Here is a 19,065-nt window from a genome sequence, read left to right on the forward strand (position 1 = left end):
GAGAATGTCCAGTGCTGAGTAGACTTCTATGGTCTATGCCATGAAAATGGCAAGGACAGATCAATATCAAGAATATGTCATATTGCAATACATGCTATGAGTTTAACATATTAGGCAGACTGGATGGACCATGCAGGTCTTAATTTGCCAAATCCTCTCGAACATATCTCAATCTTCATCTTCCTAGTTGCAAAGGCCTCAAATACAAAACCTACTAAGCTTCCAACTTTTCCGTGATGGGCAGTCAACTCTGGAACGCCATACCAAGACTCATTAGAACAACCAACGAACTTCTACCCTTCAAAAAGTTGCTAAAAACATACCTCTTCAAACGAGCCTATTCGAATGACCCAACCTAATCTAAGTACCTATACCACATCTCTGCCCCATATCCCTTCGCCTTCTCATTCTCTATACTATTTGTATATCTGTAAAATAATGTATACATATCTTATGTTATTTCTGATACACCTTATTCCCTTTTATTGTAAGCCGCACTGAACCTATGTCAACTCTGTTACACTTTGTTCCCATTTATTGTAAGCCGCACTGAGCCTGCCATCGAGTGGGAAAGAGCGGGGTATAAATGCTACAAATAAATAAATAAATAAATCACCTACTATCTTACTATGCTTTTGGAATTTTTTCCACACTTTTCCTTGCAGTACTTTTGTAGCTCAGAAATATTCTTAGATCTTCATGTGTGTCCTGCATGTTTGAGATCTCCTCACAGCTTTTCAATAATATTAAAGTCTGGGGGACTGCAAATAAGCCTTCTTTCTTTCCTGTATATACGTCATTGTTAATTTTGAAATATGTTTCAGATCATTGCCTTGCTGAAATATCCAACCTCTTTTCAGCTTCAATTTCTTAACTGACTGCAGGGCATTAGCATCTAATATGTGTTCATATTTAGTTGAATCCATTCTTTTTCCACCAGCACAACGTTTTCTGGCCACTGCCTGCCACACAACTCTACAGTAAAATAAATCTACCACAGCACTTAACATTTTGCATCCTGTTGGCATGCTTCCCTTTTTTCTCCAAATCTATCTTGTGTGAGTATGGCCAAACAATTTTTGTTTCATCAGATCAAAACACTGTGTTGCAAAATGTTTCAGGCTTATCAACATTTTCTTCTGAATGCCTTGATTTTTCATTGTGAAAGATGGTATATCTAGAACCTAATAAACACCTGAGGCCAGGGGTCCCTCCAAATCTTTCGGAGTGAGGGCTATGATGAACCTGAGGGGGTGGAAGAGTTTGCCAAACATGAGGGGAGGAAGAGCAATAAAATATGCAAAACAAGAGAAGAAAACTCTTTCCTTAAAGAATTAGACCAATAAATTAGGAAAAGCAACTGACTAAAGCACAAATATCTCAGAGGGAATCACCAACGCAAAAAGTCATAAGGAACAGAAAACAAGTGTGATTGGCCACAGATGGAACAGATGAAGACAATCTTATAGAGGAAGCAGTGTTTATTCATGAACCCAACATGGCTCATGTTTCGGCTAATGCCTTTGTCAGGGGTCAATGGTATAATAATACGAGATGTAATCCTCTCAAAGTGGCCTAGTGGTTAGGGTGGTAGACTTTGGTCCTGAGGAACTGAGTTCAATTCCCACTTCAGGCACAGGCAGCTCCTTGTGACTCTGGGCAAGTCACTTAACCCTCCATTGCCCCATGTAAGCTGAATTGAGCCTGCCATGAGTGGGAAAGCGCGGGGTACAAATGTAACAAAAAAAAAAAGTCTTCACTGCATACACAAACATCAAATACAAGTGGTATCATCAAAATTCAAAGAGCGAAGTGGGAACAAGAGTTTCCTCTCTCTAAAGTGGTGGGCTGTGTCGGGTCCATGAACAAACACTGCCTACTCTACAAGATTGTCTTCATCTATTCCATCTGTGACTGATCACACTTGTTTGCTGTTCCTTAAAGCACAAATACAGCAGGAAATACAGAGAGCCAATTTGGAAACCAAAAATAGATCAAAACCTGAATAGGTAAGGAAAAAGTGAATTTAAACCAAAAGATGAGAATGATAATTGCAGAACAAGGATTGTGGACTATAGATGATGGTTCAGAGCTAGCATAGAAAAACATGGTATCACATGCAAATACAGATATTACTGCATTGAGCTGGAAGTGATCACACATCTCATTGTTGGGTTTGCTGATGTCAGAAAAACTCTTCATAGAAAGGCACAATATGTAGTGTGTCTCATATACTGGAAATTATGTAAACAGTAAAACATTGCTGTACCAGAAAACACTGAACCACAACTTGGACAGAACTGTAGAATATGAGAACGTTTTGATCAACTGGAGCATTCCTGCTCCCAGAAAGAAAAGGTTAATGCAAGAAAACTGGACAATGTGATAAAGGAGAACAGCTCAAGAACAGCAGTACAAAAAGAAGCATCAGTACCAACCTCCTGAATCTGTAAAAGTTGTCAAAATTTAAGCGCATTCCCAATTTAATTTAATTCAATAATGAGCCAATTAGTGCAAATAATTGGCATTTTAATAAGCAATCATTGGCACTAATTAGATTTAATTGTGACTAACACACGTAAAGTTAGGTGCAGATTCTGCGCCTAAAATTAACACATGTTCCAAAAAAGGGGATGCAGAAAAGGGAGAGCCATGGGCATTTGGGGGCAGAATGAGGGGTGTGGCTTTGAGTTACAAGTATAATTACAGAATAATGGTGCTCTGTGCATAAAGTTAGGCTTCAGCATTTTCACCACATTATTGTTGGTGCAAATTTCTGCCCCTAAATTTATGCACGACTTTCTGCTTACTTGTGTGTTCTGTAAACCATGCCAAACTTTAGGCGTGGCTTCTAGAATACTGCTTAAGCTGTTTTTTTCAGCGCCAATTTTTTAGGCATCATTTATAGCTTTACCCACAAGTGACTATTCTGTACTATGTGTGAAGAAAGAGAAGTTCCTCAAATACCAACAAATACAATCTAAGACCCAAAATGTGGAATAAAGATACAGAAATTATGCTAATTTTACTGGGCACCACCAGCCTGATTAAAAAATAATTTCCAATTAATCTTAATATGTTGCTTACTTATACTACACCTTATGAATTCCAAAAGGCAGCTCTCGTTGGAACAATGCAAGTGTTGAGACAAGTACTAGCAGTGAATCTGAGAGGTGGAGATCATCTCCAACATTCCCTGGCACAGGTGAGGTTCATTCTTGTACAGTATGCTCCAAATTAACCCATTTAAAAACATTACCCCATGAAGAAGAAAAGCAATTGCTAGGGGTTAGCTTTGATACAGGCTGTTGCTGTGAATATGTAAGGCTCAACAGAGGAATCCAGAGGATGCCAGAAAAATCTTATAACATGCTGGAGGTGAAGGAATGAGAGGTGATCCAATGGTATTGTTTGCTTCTCCTATCTTTGCAACAAGAGGATTGCAGGAGAGCTAAAAGAGTCCATTCACAAGGGAGATGAGACACTAGGACTGGAGCAGATAAAAGTGGACAAAAAGAAAATGGAGAATGTGGTAAAGGTGGTTAGCTTAGCAGGGTTTACAAAAAGGGAAAGTCCATAGACCATTATTAAAATGGCTTGGAGAAAATCCATCGCTTATTTCTGGGATACGCAGCATAAAATGTGACATTATTTTATTTTATCCTGAGCTTGGTAACGTAAAGATTAGGGTTTAAAATGTGTTGAACTATTTTGGGATCTTGACAGGTATTTGTGACCTGGATTGGCCATTGTTGGAAAATGGATGCTGGGCTTGATGGACCTTTAGTCTGTCCCTGTGTGGCAATACTTATGTACTTATGAAAGGCAAAAGAGAATATTAAGGGAGGAAGAAAGAGGCAGGAACTGAAAGAAAAGAAACTAGCAAATAGAGAGGGAAAGAGTTACCCATAGTAGGACAGAAAGTAAATGAGTGTTGATGAAAAATGAAGGAAGAACAATGATAAGAGAAATGGGCAGAAACAGAGGAGAGAGAAAAAATATGACTGAGTGCACAGTATTAGAGTTGTTTTCTATTTTTATAGATCATTTTCTAAAACCTCTAGTACTTTTGACTCCTTCACACTTGTGAGACATCAAACACTTTTTGACTTTGCTCAATGAACTTGATTTGACTATAGAAAGTGACATTGTGTTGGTTACTCTTGATATCGCAGCAGCAAGCTTTGGAAATTATTCAGAAAGCTCTAGCTTTGCGACCTGAACTAGAAGATGTACTATCTCAGGTTCTGATAACATTGCCGATTATAGCATTAAAGGAAAATTATTTTATTTTTCAAGATGCTTTTTTCCTGTAGACATCAGGGATAGCCATGGGGGTAACATTTGCCCCCACTATTGCCAACTTTTTTATGGCAGATTTTGAAGCCAAATGGATTCAAGATTTTCCTTTTCATGAAAAAATGTTCTGCTGACGTTGTTATATTGATGGCGTAGTCATGATTTGGAGAGGTAACTCTCAATCCCTTGATGTTTTTGTATCTTGGCTGAATGGCTGTAATCCAGCAATACAGTTTACAGTCAAGAGTTTGAGGTCAATGTCTGTTTTCCACCAGAGTTTAAAAAAAAAACACTGATAGGAATACTTTTCTGCAGTACGATAGTTGTCATCCTCATGTTTTAAAAGATAGCCTGCCATAATCTGAATTTTTAAGGTACAGGAGAAAATGTACTAATAGATCAGAATTTAAAGTTCAATCTCATCAGCTTGCAAAAGATTTATTGAAATGTGGATATCCATCTAAAGTTATTAAGAGAGCATATACTAGAGCAAAATACAATAACAGAGACTTGTTAGTGGAGAATGATCAATCACAAGATTGTGACAAACAGAAACAGACTTGGACTAGGGGGCATGCGATGAAATACAGTGTAGTAAATGTAAAATCGGAGAAAAAGTTTCTTCACCCAATGCATAATTAAACTCTGGAATTCGTTGCCGGAGAATGTGGTGAAGGCGGTTAGCTTAGCAGAGTTTAAAAAGGGGTTAGACGGTTTCCTAAAGGACAAATCCATAAACCACTACTAAATGGACTTGGGAAAAATCCACAATTCCATGAATAACATGTATAGAATGTTTGTACGTTTGGGAAGCTTGCCAGGTGCCCTTGGCCTTGATTGGCCACTGTCGTGGACAGGATGCTGGGCTCGATGGACCCTTGGTCTTTTCCCAGTGTGGCATTACTTATGTACTTATGTTTTGAAATTTATGAGGGGAGGAGGAAGAAGTGGCAAAGATTATTCAAAAGAACTGGGATATCATGCAAACACATTCGCTTTTTCAACATCAAAGTTTGCGAATTGCTTTCTGTAGAGGGCGCAGTTAAAAGAACTGTTAAGTCCTGTGCCTTATCTGCATCCAATGTGTCAGATTCAATACAGCGTAGTATGTAGCCACCTGTATTGCGTGCAGGTCCATTTTTCAGTGCACCTGCAAAAAAGGCTTTTTTTTGGTCAAAAATGGACTGATTGAATGTATTGATTGAATAGACAGTTTTTTTGTAAAGTACATACATTCTTCTATATTTGAGTAGGAATACGCATTAGTGAGATTTTTGTTCACTAAGGGGCCCTTTTACAAAGCGTTGGCAAGCCCAACGTGGATTTACCGCATGCTATTCCAGAACTACCGCCAACCCAACGAGGCCGCTGGCTCAATGGCTCAAGCATGTGCCATTTCTGGTGCGCCAGAAAATATTTTTAAATTTAATAGCGTGGCGCTAACCCGGCAGTGATCAGGCATCACCACACACTGCCCAGTTACCACCGGGTTACCGCAGGATCCCTTACCGCCATATCAATGGATGACGGTAAGTTCTTCCCCCCCACACACACACATGGCCACACGGTAAGAGAGTACTCTTACTGAATGGTCATTTTTATAGGGTTTTTTTTTACCCGTTGCAGTAAAAAGGGCCCTGGCACATGGGAAAAATAGCCCCCACCGCTACCGCAGGGCCCTTTTTCCTGAAGCTTCATCAAAGGACCCCTACGTTTAGACCCTACAGCACATCGTAGTCCTGTGAGACATGAGTGCTGATTGATCATTGATTTGACAGCTTCCTTTCAAAGGAGTGAGCGCCATTTTGTCAACACAACTGCATTAGAAAACGCACAGAACAGGAGAAGTAAGTACTGTAAAAAAGCTTTATGATTTGAGCAAAATGTATTGTTGGAAACGTTTTTTAGCGATATTAGGTTTGCATTTTTTTTTCACTGACTGTGTGCTACATATTTCTTGCTTCCAAAAGTTGTGCCATTTTATATGTCTGTTGCTTACAATCTACCTGTTCAAAAACTGTATGAATATCACCAAAACTCTACAACTGAACACAAAAGCTACCACTACCTTTTCCACTTCAAATCTAGATCTTCAAAAACTATGAATAACCACACAAACTACAGATGCACTCTCAACATTGCACAATACTATTCTCTCGCCACCAAAATGTAAATTGTAAGCCACTTTAAACAGAAGCTTGTTTTTGGATAATAGTGAGATACAAGAAGGCATAAATAAATAATTTAAATAAAGAAGACTTCAATCACAGTTTCTACTTTTTTTTTTTTTTACAGAATTGATGAAAAATTAGAAAGCACATTTATTCCCTTGAGAAAGCATTAGTGAAATGGGACACTGTCGGGTTTGATTTGATTATTGTAATTCAATCTATGCAAGGTGTAAAGAATGTATCTTAGGGAAACTGCAAACTGTCCAAAATACTGTGGCTAGACTTGTCATGCACGTACCACACTTTGAGAGGACTACTCCTTTGCTGATACATTTGCATTGGTTTCCCATTAGGGCCAGGGTTGTATTCAAACTCTGTGCTCTTATATTTCAGATTTTGTATGGTATTGCCCATGACTATATGTTGCCCATTGTTACTTTGCCTTCTCGCAGTTCAATCTTTGGTGCAAGAGACTACCTGCGTCTGCATTTTCCTACCTGTAAGAAAGTAGCTTATAAATCTATATACTAAGCTACTTTTTCATACCAAGGTACTAAATGGTGGAATTCCTTGCCGAAAAATATAAGATCTCAACATGATTATTGGCTTTTTGTAAGTTTTTGAAATCTTTCCATTGCAAAAAATTTCTGTCAATTGATCCTGGTCCCTAATCTCCCCCTTCCATCCTCCCCACTATGATTTACTATTGAATTCTTTATATAGTTATGATTTTTTTCCTTAATGATATGTGTGGGTTTGTGTATTTTGTTTCATATTCTGTAATGACTTATTTTACCTTGTTAGCCACATTGAACTCAAAATTGTACGGAAAAATGTGGGGTATAAATATCATAAATAAATGCACACATAAGACAGATTTTATGAATATATATAAAAATTCAATAAAAATATTTGAATAATATTAAATAAATTGGGAGGGTTTGGCCAGTGATGAGTTTGAGCCCTAGTGGATGCTATTTTCCTGAAAATATGTAAGCATCACAGGCTTTTTGAGGTCTTTTCCTCTAATTTTTGTGATAATTATTGAACAGTATGTTGAGTGTTGCACAGTATGTTATTTTCACAGTTGAACAGAAACAAAAATAACAGAGAGGGGGCAGAAAAACCAAAACCTACAGAAAAATGCAAAGTAAAATTGTGATTTATTTTGGTTAGAGCTATAATTATATTTTGAGGGATATTCCTGCCCTCTCACACATCTCTGGAAGTGGAAATCCCCTATAGCCAGATAAGACCTTTTCAATTGGCCATCACATTTTATGCTTTGCCTATCTCTACCCCAAGAAGACGGCTGTCTGAAAAACAGCAAATACTGCTTGTTGGAAATTAAATATCAACAGCATTCTGAATGTCAGCTTAATTTTACTTACATCGGTGTTACAGGAGCGATAACGTTTCCTCTCTCCAAGGCAATATTTTCCACCACCTGAGGGACTGGAAAAATATTTTATTATATTTCTGTGTGCATCATATAAATACAGAGGTTTATGTAGTATGCATGCATGCACAATATTAAATTAAAATATAATGCAAATATGAAACATAATAAGGGAGTATTGTAAATATTAATTTCATTGCTTTTACATAACAGAACAGTTATTGACTAGTACTTTGTTCTAAAGGACATTATTTGTAATGTCAGTCATTTCACAATGGTTATTAGCGTTTGAAATGTCCATAAATCAGTACTCATAGATGCCCCACTTAAGAAGGTTCGGGTAACTAAGCCTCCCCAGCTTCATCTATGACCTGTCCTCTCTTCTGCTGCCACTATAGCAGGGCCTGTTGTATTCCCAGATCAGTGGCAGCGGTAAAAGCCATGTAAAAATGCGTGGGACCAGTTTTCTGCATGCGCTGACACTAGCTCTGCCGGTCATGCCCCCCTCTGATGTAAACTTCCTGTGTTAAAGGGACATGACCAGCAGGGCTTTATCGCTGGCCACTTCTAGCCTGCTGCCAACCAGGGAAGACTGCAAGACTAAGAGTGGGTAGGAGGGAAAGAGAGAGGGGATAAGAAAGAGAAAGCGGGTGATGCTGGATGAGAAGGGGGCAGAGAAGAGACAGAGAGAAAGAGAGACATGGGGCAATGCTGGATGGGGGGAAAGAGAGGAGATGCTACAGGGCATGGGGAAAGAGGGAGACAGGAAGGAGATGCTGCACGACAGGGAGGAATGAGAGGGCCTGGATGAGAGCAAGATATGGAAAGTTGTAATAGTAAAGGGCCATGGATTTTATATTCTGCCTTTCTGTGATACAACTTTCCATATCTTGCTCTCATCCAGGCCCTCTCATTCCTCCCTGTCGTGCAGCATCTCCTTCCTGTCTCCTGCGTTGGGCTTATAGCCGCTTTGTAAAAGGGGCCCTCAAGATTTAAAAAAGGGAATTTGAGTGAATTTTGAAAGATAAGTAAGCAAATTGAGTATCTCCATTCTGAGCCTGTGAACACACAGGGTCACTATAGTCACAAAAACAGAAACACATTTAACAGACCAAAGTCTTTTGGTGGAATTGAGGGTAAGAAAGGATGAATACAGAAGATAAGAAGGAGCTGAGAATACTGAGATTTGTTGTCAGCAGTGATAAGATCTGAGGAGAAGGTTGACACCAAAAGAACCCCAAGGCTCTTTGCTGAAAGAAATGATTGATGAAGATCAGCAGCAAAGGAGCTGGACAGAGAGTGACATAAATCCTGCCTTTGTATTTCTTAATTAACTTTATTCTAAACTGATTCAACATATTGTCATAGTTTCTAGGATGTAAAATTTTTTAAAAAGCAATGAGATGTCCAGATATTGGGGGGGGGGGGGGGTATTTTACTGGAGTTAATGCTGCATAATAATGCTAAGTACTGAAAATTAAAGGCTGTGACCTTTACAAATCCGAAGCATGAAACTTCAGCAAATGTCAGAGCACATGGATAAAAAGCCCAGCAGAGGGAAGAGAAAAGACTGAAAGGCTAGTTCTCCAAATGTCTCTACGTTTTAAAAGCCATAAAATAAAAGTACCTACAAGTAAATGAAAACCTGGTTTAGAAACTGTCTTTGAAAGGTGGCTTTCATTTCCAGGCTAAGACTTTGCCTAATAAGGTAACAATGCACAGGCGCTGCTAAAAATCATAAACTCAAGACTAAAATTATTATATTTCCATGCACAAATGCCACTGGAAAATGCTTCTTTAGTATGGTTATCGTCATTAAAATAATAATGTTCAATTCCATACAGAAAGCTTTAGATACAGTATAGGCTTACCACAATTTAAAATTATGGCTATTGAGAAAGAAAGCAGATTTCATTATCATTAAACCATAAAAGACAGTTCATTTTACTGTAGCATGGGTAAAACATGCTGTGAGCTTTAGAAATGTATAAGCAGGATCTAGTAACCCTCTCCCGCATAGCTATTTCTGTCTCCTATTTTCCAGACATGTATTGGCATGGAAGTGGAATATTTTTACAGATAACATGTGAAACCATATTTGAGAATTGTTTCCAAATGTGTCTTTTTGTTGGCTCCGGCTTACTTTAGCTACTTACGCTGGACTGTCACAGTGTCTTATAGATGAGGAGACTCCTCCCCCACAGTTCCGGCTGCATTCTCCCCAGATTGACCATGGACCCCAGCCCCCGTCCACGCTCTGGGGCCAGGTGCCAAAGGGAACGCATTCCCCCTGATAGCACCACTGAAAGATTCCACAGAAAACACAGAAATTAGCTTCCAGGCTGATAGAGTTATCAGGAAAGCAAATTATAAGGTCAAACAATGACCAGTTTTAGGCATGAGCACACTCCGCACAGATAGCAGACAGCAGCTATTTTGCTTCTTTAGACAGGGGGGTTAGGGCATGTGGAATTTGTTAAGTACTTTTAGTAAGCTGCCAACTTATAAAATCCTTAATGGATATTCAGCAAGCTAAAAGACTCTTCTTCACAAATCTCCTTTGGAGACTTATCATGCTGGGGGAGGGGGGCTACAAGATTCAATTTATTTCTTCTCAGACAGTTCTGCCCATTTTAACAATTTTTTTAAAAAAGAAAAAGCCCTTGTTAAACTCATGGAAATGATAATAGAACATGGAAAGTTTGCCACTAAAGAATTTTTATGATGGTAATTCCTTTTCTTTTGTCTGGTGGAGGCTGCATCGGCAGAGGAATTTGTTTCAATAGATTGCATTAACAGTGCAGACATAATAAAAGGGATGCCAAGACACCGGGACAGGGTACTGAAAACCATTATACACTCTGATTAGCTTTTCCTTGAAGGACTTATACACTGGATATATGTGCCTGTGTTTATATATGGACACGCACACATGCTGTATAGAAATATGAAACCATAGTGAATATCTACCAATTAATTATAACAAGTTAGAATAAGTGCATTATCTGATAGTTCCAATATGATCCTGTTTCTATTCACATTATACTGTAAGTTGCAAACAACCCCTCCCCCCCCCCCCCCCCCCCCCCCGATTTAAAATAACAGCTCAACACATTGATAAAAGAGATTATATAGTCTAGGCTGGTCATAGAAATGGTGATGCAGTGTGCAGAAATTTTGAGTTGGCGTTTCCAGCCCAGAAAGGCCAGCAAAATTTGGGTGCTCTGGATGGGAGACAGTGACCACAGGAATAGAAGTGGATCCCAAGGGAAAAAAGAGCAGTGCTAAGGTACTGTCTCAGGAAAGACTTCTTCTCCAATACTGTTTTAAGTGAACCATAAATCGATAAATGACTAATCCAAAATGTATTTTGAACCATGCTGTGTTTTTCATTACTGCATTGCACCATAGGTTTGATAAAATTGATTTCATTACATAAGGAATCTGAAAAGGTTTACAGAATTTTCCATTATTTTTTTCTCCTACATTGCCTCTAGCTATAGCCACATTGAGAAACTGCAGCCTCACAATGCCGACTGAATCATATGAATCATATCAGTGACCGTCCTTAAATTGGTCCTTGTGCCTTTGTAAAATCCTGCTGTGTGGAAGGCTCAGTATTGTCAAACAAGATTGTGACTGCATCAAAGCAGATCCTAAATACTAAGAGGTCCTTTTACTAAGTTGGGGTGAAAGGGGGCCTGTGCTAGCCTCACTGCATGTTTTTGACATGCGCTGAGGCCCCCTTTTACCGCAGCGGGTAAAAGGCTGTCTTTTTTTCTAAAAAAAAGTTGGCCGTGCTGTAAGTGAACCACTTGCCTCACAGCCATATTTTTTTTTTGGGGGGGGGGGGGGGGGAAGAGAACTTACTGCCACCAATAGACATGGCAGTAAGGGATCTCCACATTAACCGGGTAGTTGTGTGGTGCTGCCCTATTACCACCGGGTAAGCACAGGAGCCACAAAAATAGAAATATTTCGGTAACACCAGAAATGGTGCGCACTGGGGGGGTGGGGTGGGAACTACCGCTGGCCTCCAGCAGTAGTTCCAGATTGGCACACGGCAAGCCCATTGCTGTGCACCAATCCTTTAGTAAAAGGGCCCCTATGTAAAGATAACCAAAATAACACAAGGAAGGAGGCACCAGTATTGTCTGGATGCTTCTGGATATGAGCGTAAATAAATAATTTTAAGAAAGTGAAGTAAGAATTATGATAGTACAGTATCTCACTGTTATTAATAAAATAAGAAACCTAAATAAAAAAAGGTATATATGTAAGGACCAATTCTTGCTAGCAATGGAGTGTACTATTCAGAGCTAGGTATGTGGTGACTTCCAATTCAGGGGCTAGAATGGTCTATATCTTTTAGAGAAGGTGTAGAGAATCAAAGAGGAAAAAGACAGTTTTTGTTGCCTCTGGAACAAGGAAAGGAGAGAGAGACAGATTACAGTAGTGGTTCTCAAACCTGTCCTCAGGCCCCCCTCCTCCCCTGCCTGTGTGGTTTTTAAGATTAATGAATACGCGTGACATATATTTGCAAGCATGAATGCATTAAAGTCCGCCTGTAAGGAAATGGAGAAAGACTTCAGTGACCTATACTAAAAAAGAGGTACAACTTCTATTTGTTGCTGGTAAACACTATTTTTTTTACATTATATGAGCATTTCCTGTACTGTTTTTTTTTAATTAATTTTTTCATCTGTTTAGAGCAGAACTCCCCTGATGCAGCCTCAGCGAAACAGATGTCCTTGTCGGGAGTTGCAGATTCATAAGACTCTTCCAGCTGCTGCAATTACTAGACTCCTCCTGCACTTTCTGCATTATTAAGCTAAGTACTTTATTCTGTTTATAATTTTTGATTTATGAGAGACACTATGGGCCCTGTTTACAAAGGCATGGTAGCATTTTTAGTGCATGCTAAAAATTAGCGCATGCTAACCATGTCGATACCCATAATATTCCTATGGGAGGCTACACAGCATGTGATAATTTTTAGTGTGCACTAAAAATGCTAGCACGCCTTTGTAAACAGGGCCTTATATAATTCAGCGAGTCTATCCTGAGTTTACATTTAATTACTGTGTATTTTTCAAAGACTTTGCATTATTCACCATTTTGGAGAGTTTTGATTAAAAATGGAGGTTGTTTTTTTTTAATGGCGATTTTTGCTGTAGAGGCTGAGTACCTCTTTTTTGTATAGGTCACTCAGGGGCCCTTTTACTAAACTGTGTAAGCGTCTACATGTGCCCAATGCGCGCCAAAATGGAGTTATCGCCCGACTACCGAGTGGCTCTTGCAGTAATTTTATTTTTTGCCGTGCGTCCAATACACACGTCTCAAAAATATTTTTTAATTTTGGTCATGCATAATGGATGCGCGCCAAGTGGCATTTGATTCACATAGGTCATTACCACCCAGATTCTTTACCAGTAGGTCAATGGCTGGTGGTAAGGTCTCAGACCCAAAATGGACGCGCAGCAATTTTGATTTTGCTGCATGTCCATTTTCAGCAAAAAAAAGGCCCTACACTACCGCAAGCCATTTTTCAGCATGCCTTAGTAAAAGGACCCATGAGGTCTTTTCTCCATTTCCTTACAGGAGGACTTTAATTCATTCATGATTTACAGATTAGCCTTTCTTGTGTAATATATAGATAGATAGATATAGATATATTTGAACTGTAAGCAAATATCTCATGTATATTGACTAGGTCATCCTGAAAAACAGATTAGACAAGGAAGGTTTGAGAACCATTGTTCTACATGCAATGGCTTGCAGTATTCTTTCTGCAAGTAAATAGAATTAAATGGTACAAAGGAGCTCCCTTTAGATGGAGAGAAGTGCTCTTCAGGAATTTCCTGAAATGCTGTAACTCAGGAAGTGCTGGCAAAGCAAAGCCTTCATTGAATAGTAAGAATTGCTTTTCAGAGGTTTGCTAGAGGCTACATCTGAGAGAAGTCTGAAAGAGCAGACATCTCTGGATGAGTTTAAATATCATGCTGTAAACATATCCTGATAATCTACTGTGGGTGCTACAGCCTGAAGGAAGTAAGAGGACAGCAGCACAATAAGAGAAGGCTCTGTTATTAACTGGTATCTGAGTTACCATCCAGAACTAAGAATAATGAAAAATCACAACTGATTTAAGTCATATGGAAAAGATTGTATTTGGGTGTTTGGACGCACCTCCCAAACTACAACCAGGATGGTTCCACATCTCTTTGTGTCTGCTGCAACCTCATTGTGGCTGAATTAATTCAACAGTAAACAAAATCCATGGAAACCCAGAGTCCTGTTGGTGTCTTGATTTCCATTCAAAGCCAAGAGAGGAAATGTATCTACTAATAGGACCGTGGAGCTTCGCTTGCTCCATGGGGGGAAAAAAAACAGTTGGAGAACATGTCTCAGAAACCATGGGAACAACTGGGTTACACATATTTTTTTATTTATTTATTAGGATTTATGTTACCAGTTTAATTCAGACTGTGTTATTTCCATTGTTCATTGCACATGGTGTTTCAGTACCATTATAGATTTAATCAGGGTCATAGCTACCATTAAGTGAGCCTGGCAAAATGCCTCATGGTAGGGGCCACCTAAAGTTGCACCCTGCCTCCGCTTCCTCCACCCTATGTGCAGGTCCAGCATCTGTCTAGTTCCCTTCCCCTTGCTGGTCCTCCAAATGTTGCAGCACATCACTGGCAGAAGCCACACTGAAAGCTGCCTCTCTCTGGCCGGAGGAGCCTTTCCTCTGTGCATCCCACCCACAGGAAGTTACATCATTGAGACAGGACGTGCAGAGGAAAGGCTCCACTGGTCAGAGTGAAGCAGCTTTCAGCATGGCCTCTGCCAGCAATGTGCTGTGGCATTTAGAGGATCAGCGAGGTGAGGGGAGCTAGACAGATACTGGACCCCAACATGGGGGGTGGGGGATTGTTTATTTGGTATTTATTATACCGCCTATCAGTATTGGCACTATAAAACAGTTTACAGACTAAAGCATAGCCAGAAAAGAACTCCAATTAAATTGATAGGATAGGAGAAACAATAGGGATAAAACAGAATAATTCAGGAGATAGGAAAGAAAATCCATGGAAGTACATAAGTATTGCCATACTGGGAAAGACCAAAGGTCCATCAAGCCCAGCATTCTGTTTCCAACAGTGGCCAATCCAGGTCACAAATACTTGGCAAGATCCCAAAATAGTACAAAACATTTTATACTTATCCCAGAAATAGTGGATTTTCCCCAAGTCCATTTAATAACGGTCTAAGGACTTTTCCTTTAGGAAGCCGTCCAAACCTTTTTTAAACTCCGCTAAGTTAACCGCCTTTATCACATTCTCTGGCAACGAATTCCAGAGTTTAATTACATGTTGAGTGAAGAAACATTTTCTCCGATTCGTTTTAAATTTACTACATTGTAGCTTCATCGCATGCCCCCTAGTCCTAGTATTTTTGGAAAGCATAAACAGACGCTTCACATCTACCCATTGAACTCCACTCATTATTTTATAGACCTCTATCATATCTCCCCTCAGCCACCTTTTCTACAAGCTGAAGAGCCCTAGCCGCTTTAGCCTTTCCTCATAGGGAAGTCGTCCCATCCCTTTTATCATTTTCGTTGCCCTTCTCTGCATGTTTTCTAATTCCACTAGAAGTTATGCTGTCATCCTCAAGACCCAAAACTGAGGGGTCCTTTTACTAAGCCACAGTAAAAAGTTGCCTGCAGTAGTGTAGGAGTGTGTTTTTTGCTTGCGCTGGCCCATATTTTACCCCGGCTGGGAAAAAAAGCATTTTTTAATGGGGCAGTAAATGGCCATGCACTAAAATTAAAATTAGTACATGGCTATTTACTGCCTGAGCCCTTACCACCACCCACTGACTTAGCAGTAAGAGCTCATGTGAAACTCATGTGGTAAATAGGCAATGTGCGTAAATGTGGCCACTCTGAGGATTACCACCGGGAATGCCCCCTGCAACAGAAAAATAGAAAATTATTTTATACCGTGGGAAATAGTGCGTACCAACTTTGAAACTACCACAGAGCACTTACGCTATCCTTGCAGTAGTGCCAATTTGGTGCAAGCTACCCACATAATAGCCCTACTGCTGCTTAGTAAAAAGGACCATGAATATTTGTTAAATGCAACCATGGAAAGATGGAGAGATACTGGACCTGGTGGAAAAGGGGAGAGATGCTGGACTTGGGAAGAGAGAAAGAAAGCCTGGAGCAAAGTGGAGGGGGAAGAAAGGGGGAGAGATACTAGATCTTGGGAAAGGAGGTGGGGAAGCAAAGGAAAGTAAGATAGAAAGAGAGAGACCTGAACCAAAGGAGAAGGGGATGAGAGGAAGATGCTGGACTGAGGGGTAGCAAAGGGAAGAGAGATAGAGATAGAGATGCTGGACCCACAAATGGAGGGAGAGAAAGATGCCACTGCATTTGTTTGGCCACAGACATCCTTGGGAGCAAGGTTTAACTCCCGAAGTTGATCTCAGGGGCCATGGTCATTCACTCCCCTTCTGAAATGGGGAATGCATGTCTTTATGTGTATCCTACCCTCATCACACCCTAATCTCGCCTAAACCTAGGGCTATATTGAGTTATAATCCCACAGTTAATCTAATCATCACTCTTATGTGCTGCATCTACCCTATAAAATAGAGCTTGGGGTGGTTAACAACCAAGTAAATATACAGTGAAAAGTTCAGATCTCAAGCATCATAAGATTTTTGAAATAAGAAAGTCTTTAAATTCCTACGAAATAAGAGATATGAATCATTGTTTTGAACAACCTTGAGAAGAGTATTCCAAGACAAAACCACTCTGCAAGAAAAGAAATACTCCAACAGTTTTTTTTAAAGTGAACAGATTTAAAAGAGGGGAACATCATTGTGTTATTATAACTTTGCCTACAAGTCACATTTCCTGAGAAAAAAACGAACTATCGAAAAGATTATTTCTGAAATCAACCATAGAAATTTTTGAAAATGAAACACAAGACGTTTTATCAATCCTTGCCTATAGTGGCAACCAATGAACACACCTCAGAAACTGAGAAACATGATCAAATTTTATTCTTCCAAAGATCAAACGGGCCATTGTGTTCTGAATGGACTGTAATTTCTGCCTTACTGCCAAACCCCCATAAAGAGAGGTGCAGTAGTCAAGTTGTGGCAAAACTATAAACCGAACCAGAATAGCAAAATGACTCACATCAAATAATGAGCAAATGTCACAGATTTTAAAAAACAAAACATTTTTAACCAAATTATTGATCTGAGGCTGAAAAGTCAACAAGGAGTGCAGAATGACTCCCATACCCTTGATGGGTTATCAATAGAGATGGAATCAGATGTATTCAATGTCAAGCTGCCAGGAAAGGATAAATCTGAAGCACCGAACCAAAGCAGCTTGGTCTTGGAAGGGTTCAATTTTAATCAATATTGATTCGTCCAGGATTGAATTTTGGAAATACAGGGGTAAGAAGTCTCAAAACAGATGTTTTAACATCAGGGTATATTTTTTGAAGAATGAAAATATCATCAGTATAAGAGTAAAGGACTTCACTCATATCCAATAAAACTGAGTTTAAAGAGCTCATATAGATATTAAATACAATAGGAGACAGGGGTGAGCCTTGGGGAATGCCACAACCAGATGTCCAAAGACATTTCCACATGTACCCTTACCGCATAAGAGTGAGTTTACAAAAAGTTCTTAACCACTCTAATACAGTTTCTCCAAGTCCTATAATCAGACAACAATCCTATAAGAATATCAAGATCTACAACATCAAATTGCTCTTGCACCAGCCCTCTACACAGCACAAAGCCTACTACATAGCACTCGTACCAACCTGCAGAGACCGGCAGGAGAAATATGCCTCATATTATATTTGCCTGGGATAGAAGAAGGTAAAGGTAATCCACAGAGGAGGAAAGCTGCAGCAGTGAGCTGGCAGCATCAGATTAATCAGGGAAAGAGTCAATAAGAGAAAATAAAAGAGGCTCATCCACAAAAGTTTCCTCAAAGCCCTTTAAGTGATTAAAGAAGGCCTCAGTTGGGTACACAAACTGAAAATGAATTAGAGAAAAATAAACTTTTAATTTTCACAGGACACTGTGTTGTCTTAATTTCCACATGACAATCTAAAGATTTAGAGGCCCTTTTACTAAGCCGCGTAAGAGTCTATCCTGCTTATAATCGAACGAGAAAAACGCCCAAGTTCCGACCTAAATCGGGAGATGGACGTTTATCTCACAAAAACGAATAAAGCGGTATAATCGAAAGCCGATTTTTGGACGTTTTCAACTGCACTCCGTCGCGGATGCGGACAAAGTTGATGGGGGCGTGTCAGAGGTGTGGCGAAGACGGAACTGGGGCGTGGTTATCTGCCGAACAAAGATGGGCGCATTTCACTGATAATGGGAAAAAAGTATGCGTTTTTAGCTAGAATTTAGGACACTTTTCCTGGACCCTGTTTTTTCACGAATAAGGCCCCAAAAAGTGCCCTAAATGACCAGATGACCACTGGAGGGAATCGGGGATGACCTCCCCTGACTCCCCCAGTGGTCACTAACCCCCTCCCACCACAAAAACATGATGTTTCACAACTTTTTATTTTCACCCTCAAATGTCATACTCAGCTCCCTGGCAGCAGTATGCAGGTCACTGGAGGAGTTGTTAGGGGGTGCAGTGGACTTCAGGCAGGTGGACCCAGGCCCATCCCCCCTACCTGTTACAATTGTGCTGCTTAATGCTTATTAGTCGTCCAACCCCCCCCCCCCAAACCCACTGTACCCACATGTAGGTGCCCCCCTTCACCCCTTAGGGCTATAGTAATGGTGTAGACTTGTGGGCAGTGGGTTTTGAGGGGGATTTGGGGGGCTCAACACACAAGGGAAGGGTGCTATGCACCTGGGAGCTCTTTTACCTGTTTTTTTGGTTTTGTAAAAGTGCCCCCTAGGGTGCCCGGTTGATGTCCTGGCATGTGAGGGGGACCAGTGCACTACGAATCCTGGCCCCTCCCACGAATAAATGTCTTGGATTTATTCGTTTTTGAGCTGGGCGCTTTCATTTTCCATTATCGCTGAAAAACAAAAACGCCCAGCTCACACATTGTTGAATAAAACATGGGCGTCTATTTTTTCCCAAAATACGGTTCAGTCCACCCCTTCACGGACCCGTTC

General features: G+C 40.0%; 1 protein-coding gene across 1 annotated transcript in view; it reads right to left on the reverse strand.

Moving 5' to 3' along the window:
- Positions 1 to 19,065, reverse strand: part of ADAMTS6 (ADAM metallopeptidase with thrombospondin type 1 motif 6) — a 648,820-nt gene that overhangs the window by 186,030 nt on the left and 443,725 nt on the right. Inside the window, exons 13-14 of the mRNA XM_030193183.1 lie at positions 10,026 to 10,171; positions 7,862 to 7,925 (exon numbers count right to left, since the gene is read on the reverse strand). Coding sequence (XP_030049043.1) covers positions 7,862 to 7,925; positions 10,026 to 10,171 — 210 coding nt within the window. The remainder of the gene's footprint in view (positions 1 to 7,861; positions 7,926 to 10,025; positions 10,172 to 19,065) is intronic.

Source organism: Microcaecilia unicolor, chromosome 2 (genome assembly GCF_901765095.1).
Source record: "Microcaecilia unicolor chromosome 2, aMicUni1.1, whole genome shotgun sequence".
In the NCBI taxonomy this organism is placed as follows: Eukaryota; Metazoa; Chordata; class Amphibia; order Gymnophiona; family Siphonopidae; genus Microcaecilia; species Microcaecilia unicolor.